The 10,008-nt window shown below is 41.2% G+C and overlaps 1 protein-coding gene and 1 pseudogene across 1 annotated transcript; both read left to right on the top strand.

The window, feature by feature from the left end:
* Positions 1-974: 974 nt before the first annotated feature.
* Positions 975-6,207, top strand: LOC123785237 (olfactory receptor 5D3-like; annotated as a pseudogene).
* Positions 6,208-7,838: 1,631 nt separating this feature from the next.
* On the top strand, positions 7,839-8,777 carry LOC123784941 (olfactory receptor 5D14). Its single transcript, XM_045786481.2, has one exon. It carries the CDS (start codon positions 7,839-7,841, stop codon positions 8,775-8,777), a length of 939 nt encoding a protein of 312 aa, XP_045642437.2.
* The last annotated feature ends 1,231 nt before the right edge of the window (positions 8,778-10,008 follow it).

Below are 10,008 nucleotides of genomic sequence, written 5' to 3' on the forward strand. Positions count from 1 at the left end.
TTTAATTGAAACCAATGTCCCCACTAGAAATTTTCAGGGTGATTATGTAGCCATAGGTGTTTCTTGCCATATTCTCTAGCTTGAGAGGCTTGAGCAAAACACATTTTCAGTTGCTGCCCAATTCAGATATTCCATCAGTATTTAATATTATGCATGCCTGATAAAGTTATCAGATTAAAAATGAATAGAACGTTAAAAGGTATAATTACAGAGTATGCAGAAAGCATCTGTGACACTAAGTGAGAAAATAGTTAAGTAGGAAAGCAAACACAGGAGTGAGGGAACCAACATGACACAAAGGCAACTTTATTTATTTTACCAGGTTGCTACATTGTTTTTGGACCACTGAAGCGATTATTGTAGCATTTGGATGAAATCAGTGGACAGCTTGAGGATAGGCAGCCGGGGCTATGTTCTGTCACCTTGTTGTTGTTGTTGAAAACTTGAAAATTCTTGCGGTGGCTTCTAAACACTGCCCTTCCATAGAGTTTCAGTTTGACCATCCTAACTCAGGAGCTGTGATTGCCTCTAATGTTTTACTCCCGATCCTTCCTTTATAAATTTGAGTGCTAAATCTATCTCCATTGTTATGTTAGTGCTCTGAAAAAGCACGGATCTTCGGAATGATGGCCCTGTGAAAGATACATATTTTCTACAACAACGCACAGTACTTTTCTATCTGTCCCAAACTTAATTCGTGTTCTGTCACTCGGGATCAACTTCCAAACCCATCTCATCACTAATAAGCTGTGTGACCTCAAACAAGTTCCTTAACTTGCACATGCCTCCCCAACCTTAAGCAAAATATGAGGCTCCTTATTTTATAATTCACAGTGTTATTTGAAGATCTGAATCAATATATTTTAAAGTTGTAGCACAATGCCTGCCACATGGTAAATGTCATAGAAATGGGCTGTCATTATTATCATTGCTACTATTTTTATTTTATCTCAGGTTTTCCTCCAGCCGCGATCATGCTGTTAGCAGAAAGAAATCAGAGTGCTGGAGCCCCATTCACCCTGTTGGGCTTCTCAGGATACCCACACCTCCAGATTCCTTGCTCCTGGTATTCCTGACCATGGACACAGTCCCTGTGGTGGGGAACCTGGGCATGATCACGATCATCGGGGTCAGTCCCCAACTCCACACACCCATGTGCTTTTTCCTCAGCCACTTGTCCTTCGTGGATTTCTGTTATTCCAGCAGTTACACCCAGACGGCTGGAGAACTTGGTGGCAGAAGACAGAACCATCTCTTTCATGGGCTGCATCACGCAGTCCTTCTTGGCTTGTATGTATGTGCAGTGGCAGAAACATTCACGTTGGCAGGGATGGCGTACGACCCATTTGTGGCTGTTTGTAACCCTCTTCTCTACACGGTTGTCATGTCCCAAAAGCAGTGTGCATCCTTAGCAGCAGGGCCCTATGCATGGGGTATAGTCTCTTCCCTGACACTCATCTATTTTCTCCTGACATTATCCTTCTGTGGGTCTAACATCATAAATAACTTTGTCTGTGAGCACTCGGTCATTGTCTCTGTCTCCCGCTCTGACCCCTACATCGGCAGAGTGCTCGTTTCGTTATCACCATATTCAATGAGTTGGGCGGCCTGGTCGTCACCCTCACTACTTATGTTTTCATTTTTTTTTTAAAGATTTTATTTATTTATTCGACAGAGATAGAGACAGCCAGCGAGAGAGGGAACACAAGGAGGGGGAGTGGGAGAGGAAGAAGCAGGCTCATAGCGGAGGAGCCCGATGTGGGGCTCGATCCCATAACGCCGGGATCACGCCCTGAGCCGAAGGCAGATGCTTAACCGCTGTGCCACCCAGGCGCCCCTATGTTTTCATTTTTGTCACGGTCATATTACAGTATAGGAAGTGATGTGAAACATGATGACTTTGAATACCAAACCAAAATTATTTTACCCAGATTTACAAAAGGATTACCAAGGGGACCAAAAACAAAAAATTCAGTTATTTATCTCACATGTCTCACAACTCGATGCATCAAAAATGATTCTGTAAATGCTATTTACTAACACAATGAATATTGTAATACATTTCAAGCATAGTTTGTATAATTCCTGTTTTGCTTTTTAAGGTTAATCTTTAGTTAATTATACATTTTACCTGCTGGCATAGCTTTCATTTGCCAGACAAATATGGCATGGTTGCAACTCTTTTGATTGAAATGTTCTCTAACCTTGATTATTCAGGGGCTCCTGGGAGGCTCAGTCGGTTAAGCAAGCATCTGCCTTCAGCTCAGGTCCCTGCCAGGCTCCCTGATCAGTGGTGTCTGCTTCTCCCTCTCCCTCTGCAACTCCCTGGCTTGGCTCCTGCTCTCTCTCTTTCTCTTCCTCACTCTCTTTCTCTCAAGTAAATAAATAAAGATTTTTAAAAAAATAAAACAAAATTGATTACCCATTTGTTGGTCTTAACCCAGTGACTGACTTAAAAAAAATCAAAATGTTCTGTTTCTTTCTTGCTAATCATGGTTTGAATCACACAAGGTTCCCAGGACATGCGCTGTGCAGACGTGCAACGTTGTTCTACATTATCTCAGAAATTAAACAATAATTGCATCTCCGAGAGCAAGTGTGTTTATCATAAATATGACTTTTTAACTTCATCTTACGCTGTAAAAGTAACACAAACCTTGGTCTTACATGTGAAAGTAAACAATTATAAAACATAAAATAAACAGGTATCCAAATTTTAGTTTTCCTCAGTTGTAAATTAGGGATTCCACATAACTTTACCTTATTATTCTGAGCAATTACTAATATACTATATTGCACACTTTCCAGATAATGCAACTCAGGGTTTGCTCACTTTGGGAAATGAAACAATTTTCTGTTTTATTTCTGCCTGGGAGGACTGTATGATTCTCTTTCTCCGTGTGTGTGCAGAGTTGTGTTTTTAAAGGATACAAAATATATACACTCCCTCTTCCAAGAATTAATTGATTCATTATCTACATCGTGGCACGTTGGCTTGTGAATAGAGAAGGGATGAATTCTCTTTGGACTTACATTGCTTGTGAATAAAAGAGGAAAATAGGTGATCAGCAACCATGGAGAGAAAGGCAGAAAAAAAATATTTGAGTATATTCATTCACTTATTTTTAGTTTAGTGGAATATCTTGCCAAATCACCAGAATTTCCATTAAACCAAAAGTATCGAAACAGTGATTTTCAAACTTTGTTATTCATACAAATCATCTGGGGGTGCTATAAAGTGCAGATTTTGGTGCAGTGGGGATGTAGGGGGTCCAAGATTCTGCATTTTTTAAAAAAGATTTTATTTATTTATTTGACAGACAGAGACAGCCAGCGAGAGAGGGAACACAGGCAGGGGGAGTGGGAGTGGAAGAAGCAGGATCCCAGCAGAGGAGCCTGATGCGGGGCTTGAACCCATAACGCCGGGATCACGCCCTGAGCCGAAGGCAGATGCTTAACGACTGTGCCACCCAGGCGCCCCAAGATTCTGCATTTCTAATAGACATCGAAGTGATGCTGGTGATCCCAGCCACTGGACCAGACTCTGGGTAGCAAGACTTTAACCCAACAGATTTTATTTTAAATAAAGTTCAGCTGGTGTAGACTCATGACTGTGTATTGAGTCCATAGAGAGCCTATAGAATGAACTCCTTGTTTCTCCTTTCTTCCAAAGGCAACAATGTGAATCATTACTAAAATTATTTTGAAGATGTTTAAAATAAAATGATTTTAATTATGAAATTTTAATAATTGCAGAAACTTTACAACAAGCACAATTTTGTAAATACGTGAAACATTTAAATTAAAGAAATAAAGTTTTCATCGTCCTTGTGGTCCTAATATACTCCCCTTTTAAACTTCCTTTGAGTCATTCGAATCTTTGCAGACAAAGTGTCTGCAAGAGTGAGCCAAGTGAGGAACAGCTGGACAGGAAGTCAGAAAGGCAGGAGACATGATCACGCAGAGCTTTGTAGTACATTTGAAGAACTTCGGCTTTTATTTTGAGTGAAATGGGGAAACACCACAGGGGTTTACAAGAATGATTTGGTCTCACTAAAATTTTAAAAGAAAAACCCTGGCTGATGTTGAGAACAAGCTGTGAGATGAGAGAAAGGATAGAAAAGGTAGAAATTGTTTAGGGATCTCTATAGTGCTCAAAAGATGAGGGATTCCGCTGTTCTCTCTTGCTTCCTAAACCACATGCAATTCTCTCTCTATATATATATGTATGTATGCCTATATATATATATATATATATATATATATATATATTATATGTGTATTCTTTATATATATAATATTTATATTTTAATTTCTTAAAAAGATTTATTTTAGAGAGAGAGCATATTTGCAGGGGCCTGGGGGAGGGGCAGAGGGTGAGAGAGAATCTTAAGAAGGCTCCACGCCCCAGCATGGAGCCTGATGTGGCGCTTGATCTCATGACCCTGGGATCATGACCTGAGCCAAAATCAAGGTGCCCTTAACAGCAGGATTCTTCTGCCAGTCTCACTTTGGCTCACCATGTGGCTGCAATCATTTGGGAGCTCTTCTGGGGCTTAAAACTAAATGTAGTCACTCTTTTGTTAGGTGGCTTGGTGCTGACTTGGGTGGAGTGCCCCAGTTTCTCTCACAGTGTCTCATTTGCTAGTAGGTTACACTGGCTTCCTTATGGTGATCTCAGGACAGTGTGTAAAGACAGGGAGAGGAAGCTGTAAGGTACCTCCGTGCCTCTACTCCAGAGCCTCAGAATCTATTTAACATCCCTCCTACTGCTTATTATTTATTTATTTACTTACTTATTTATTTATGGTTGAACAAGTCAGAATTCCAGCTTCATGGATCCATCACTGTGCTCCTTAGTGGAAACCTTACTCCTCTAAACCACTACAGCTCATGGTTTCTTACCGGAAGCAGAGACTTAGCAGGTGAATCATTAAGGATCACAGGTAGAAGAGCCACTTCCATTTCCACCCTGGACCCATGAATTCTGGGTCCCACAAATTATTGGAGAAATAGCAATGTATCCTGGTTTCAGGCTTAGAGCATCTATCACATCCTCTAGGTGATTACTCCATCCCTCTAAAGGATTGACAACAGAGATGGCCCATAACCCAGTGTGAAAAAAACTATTCCAATGTCCAAGGCATACTTTTTGAGTTTCTGAATATTAGATGAATTTTTCTTCAATGATGTTTTTCAGGAACACCCCAGGGCAGGATTGTAGAGCTACAAACTGGTATGTGTGTGTGTGTGTGTGTGTGTGTGTGTGTGTGTGGTGTGTGGTGGGCCAGCATATTGTGCAGAATCATCTGAAAACAAGGCCCAACGTTTTCTTCCCTATTCAGGCTGCCGTAGGGAATAACTCAGGAGGCTACAAGGCCAGGCTTTGAAGGAGAAAGCAATACAACAGGAGTATGGACCGTAGGTATCTGGATCACTTGCTCGTGCAGTTTACTTCTGTCTTCAGGAACAGGAGGGCTGTTAACTGCTGTGCAACCCTGATGCTAAGGATTGGTGAGATAGACAACATCCGGTTCATGATGGGGAGTGTAGGTTACATAGTAACTTGGTAGCCTGTTGTCAGATCATTCAGTCTCTATTAGGGTCCATGAAAAAACTGGAGGCTCTTTCTCAAAAGGTGAACAGTTTTCTGCAAAGGAAGTCAATGCTTTGTTTTAAAATCCCAAAGGCTTGATTTGTAATTCACTATAGAGGCTTATTCAAAATTCTACATAATTTGTTATTTGCAAATACACGTCAATGGCAATTGCATGTGCTGGGTCATACAGCAGCTGGCATGGTAGATGGGACTTGTTCAGAGTTCTCTCTTGCTCCAGGACCCACTCAAAATGGACAGACTTTTGGGTCACTTTTTAAGTGGGTTGGAATAACTTGCCTAAAATTGGTATATGCCCCCTGAAAAATCAAGGAGCCCATTGAATTTTGGTGTAGATGGGGCAGGATCGGGGAAATGCTACCTAACCTTAGTTTTATTCATCCAGAGGACATTTCAATTATGTGCCAACAAAGCCTGGTAGTCAATTTCAAGCTGCAATTTTTCCATGTAATTTCAAAGACTTTTTAGTCATTAAAAATTGTACACAACACCTGACATTGGCCTTAATTACCTGTTTTGATGCTTATGAGGAACAACTTGCTAGTGATTCTCCAGAGTTTGAGTCCCTAGGGCTACAGAGTCAGATATAACTGCCTTGGTGGACCAGTTGTACTCAGCTTACAGAGAAACAGGGGGGTGGTGGCCTGTTTCTCTGTAGTAGGTAAGTTTATTCAGGTTTTCTATGAAAATGTGGGATTATTATTTTCCTGATATGGTAACGAGGGTCTTCTTTTATTTTGCTTTTCGTGTTAAGTCATCGTAAATGCTATTCAATTGTGAACACAACAATATTAAAGAAAGGTTACCATTCATGGAAATATTTGGCTCTAAGTCAATTTCCAACCATTTTATAAATAATGGAATTAACCTACCAGCTGGAAATGGATATTTATTCACACCCTCTTTAGATGCACCTGATATTGGCATATAAACATTCACAAATGAGTTAGTTCTGAGAGGACTCCTATCTGATAAATCTTGGGACCCGTAGACTTATCTATCCAATGCCTGGACTATAAGGGAAGCTAACCCTTCAGGTCTAAACCCTAATAAAGTGTATACTCCACTCAGAAGTCAAAAGCATGCATTGTCCTTCTGAACCCCTCAGGAGCTAATCTATTCAGTGAGAGAAATAGCCTTTACTAAACAAAAGGTGTTAAAATGGGAGAGCTATACTGCTTTCCCAGATTTCTCTAACATTTTGCTTTGACCTTAGAATAGAAACATATCTTCTTAAAGATTTTAATTGATTTGTGTATACAGGCAAAGTATAGCAGCAATGTATGTTCTGGGACAAGCATTGCATATTTTTTTAGACTCTTTCACTAGTTTATGCATTTATGTGCAAACATTTACTATTGGTTATGCACTTGTTACACTAGTAGCTAATGTGTGGATGTACACACTGCAATATGGTAATGTTTTCTTTTTATTTATTTATTTATTTGAGAGATAGAGACAGAGACAGAGAAGGAGCAGGGGGAGGGGCAGAGGGAGAAGCAGACTCCCCGCTAAGCAGGGAACCCCATATGGGGCTTGATCCCAGGACTCGAGGATCATGACCTGAGTCAAAGGCATAAGCTTAACCCACTGAGTCACCCAGACAACCCTGGTTATTATTTCTGTGTGTGTGTGTGTGTGTGTGTGTGTGTGTGTGTTTGTGTGTGTGTGTGTGTGTAAAGGGATAGAAGTTTATTAAGTGAAGATACAGAAAAAGCTCTCAGGAGTGACAGGGGTTCCAACAGTGTTGAGACAGGATTGCCAATGAGCACCTCTAGGGCTGGTCTTTAATAGAAAGCTAACCAGGGAATTTAAATCCTTTTAACATCTCTATTGATAACACCTTAGATGGTTTACTTGCTTTTTAGGGGCTGGTTATTGTTTGTCGGTCACAGGTGATTATCTTAAAGAGACCCACCCCACAGCCTAGGGCAGAGTGGCCCTCCACCCCACATGCCTAGGGCACTGTGCAAAAAGTGCCATGGAAACGCACAGACATTTCAGAGACTCAGCTCAGAGACTCTCTTCTACCCATAGCAGTTATCTGCATGAGGCATGTTCTGTATGGGAGAAACTAAGACTGATAACTCTTGCTTCTCTTTTTCTGTCTACCATAAAGTCCCATGAATATTCATTACTAACTCCATAGAGCTTCTCTTTGACAGAAACCACCTCTTCTGGTATCCCGTCGCCCTCACCTCCTTTCGAGGGCACTGTGGTGATGGTGGTAAGAAATCTGAGTGCGGAGACAACCTTTGCCCTGTTGGGCTTCACAGATTACCCAGAGCTTCAGATTCCTCTCTTCCTCGTGTTTCTGATCATGTACATTATTACCGTGGTAGGAAATCTTGGGATGATAGTAATCATCAAGATTTACCCCAAATTTCACACTCCCATGTACTTTTTCCTCAGCCACCTTTCTTTGGTTGATTTTTGTTACTCTTCCATCGTGACTCCCAAGCTGCTTGAGAACCTGGTCATGGCGGATAAAAGCATCTTCTACTTCAGCTGCATGTTGCAGTACTTCCTGTCCTGTACCGCTGTGGTGACGGAATCCTTCCTGCTGGCAGTGATGGCCTATGACCGCTTTGTGGCCATCTGTAACCCTCTGCTTTATATGGTGGTCATGTCACAGAGGCTCTGTGCCCTGCTGGTGTCTGGCTCATATCTCTGGGGTATGTTTGGTCCCTTGGTTCTCCTCTGTTATGCGCTCCAGCTAAACTTTTCTGGACATAACATGATCAACCATTTTTTCTGTGAATATACTGCTCTCATTGCTGTCTCGAGCTCAGACATACTCATTCCCCACCTGCTGCTTTTTGGCTTTGCCACTTTCAATGAGGTGAGTACATTGTTGATCATCCTCACCTCGTACATTTTTATTTTTGTGACCGTGCTAAATATCCGTTCTGCCAGTGGGCGTCGCAAAGCCTTCTCCACCTGTGCCTCCCACCTGACCGCCATCACCATCTTCCATGGGACCATCCTTTCCCTCTACTGCGTGCCCAACTCCAAAAACTCCAGGCAAACTGTCAAAGTGGCCTCTGTATTTTACACAGTGGTCAACCCTATGCTGAACCCACTGATCTACAGCCTGAGGAATAAAGATGTGAAGGACGCCCTCCGGAAATTAATAGACACGAAAGTCCCGTTTCACTGAGCTAATCTCAAAAGATGTTTTTAATCCCAATGAACAATGGGAACAGAGCCTTGTAAAATCTTTAGCATATATTTGCATGAGGTTTTTATATATGACTTTGATGTTAATATATTGTGAATTGGTAAGCTGAAATCCCCTGAAGGTGCAAGTTAATTCTGGGATGAATTTCATAGGATTTTGATCCATAGACCCTCAAATTCTTCAAATTGCCTAAAAACAAACACATCAAAGGTTGCAAAGCCCAAGAGATGTTTCGGGGTGGGAATGAAGTTACGGAAGAATCATTTTAACTCGCCATAGAAAAGGTCTTTCTGATTTGTTACTGCATAAGAAGACGAGTTACTTGCCTTAAAATTACGTGTGTTGGAGTGCCTAAAGCATTGTCTGTGTTGGGAGATGCAGATGGATATGCGGTGTGGTAAAAGGAGAAGGTGCGGAATCTTTTCTGCTACCTTCATTCCTTGGGCTCTATGTGTTCTCTGAGTGGATGGTCTTACACTTCAAACAGCTTATGTAGGGAAGTACAGAAAGCAAGGACCATTATACCTGCTGTGTAGATAATGACAGAGTTTCAAGAAACCAGTCTAGAAATAACTGAAATGATTGATCTGTGATCAAAGGGTCTCAATTCTGTTGACTACAAATCCAGTACCCTTTCATGATAGTATCAAAGCTATTAGAGAGGTCACAAGAATTAGTTTTGTCCTAGATTGTCTGCGACAATCTCTGGAGTTATTTCAATATTCCTACATTATGCTTGGATAGGGTTACTTAGAAGGCTACAGTCCCAGTATTATCAGGTCTGGAACTCTCTACAAGCATTATCTAGTCTAATTCATATGTATTAGGCCTGGGATGAGGGCAGTTTATGTTCTATTTGGGAATATTGAGGACTCATATTTCCAAGTTTCTGTTCTAATGTTTAAATGAATGAGTAAACAAGCACAAATATCTGGTAACAAACACCTTAAAAATTAAATCTTTATAGGAAGGCTAACCTTATTTTAAATTTAAAGTCATTGTTATTAAATGCAGTGTCATATTGGGACAAATAGAGAACCCTATGAGAAAAAAGATAAAACTAGATCTTTTCCTTATTTCACACACCAAAAGAGAGTTCTAAAGGTAAGTTTAAAACTTAGATTCCGTGAGGGGCGCCTGGGTGGCACAGCGGTTGGGCGTCTGCCTCCGGCTCAGGGCGTGATCCCGGCGTTACGGGATCGAGCCCCAC

Source organism: Ursus americanus, chromosome 24, assembly GCF_024610735.1.
Source record: "Ursus americanus isolate L20-20 chromosome 24, mUrsAme1.1.p, whole genome shotgun sequence".
NCBI classification, from domain to species: domain Eukaryota; kingdom Metazoa; phylum Chordata; class Mammalia; order Carnivora; family Ursidae; genus Ursus; species Ursus americanus.

Excerpts from the sequence above, each read along its gene's own strand:
- LOC123784941 (XM_045786481.2), top strand. The coding sequence starts at position 7,839 with ATGGTGGTAAGAAATCTGAGTGCGGAGACAACCTTTGCCCTGTTGGGC.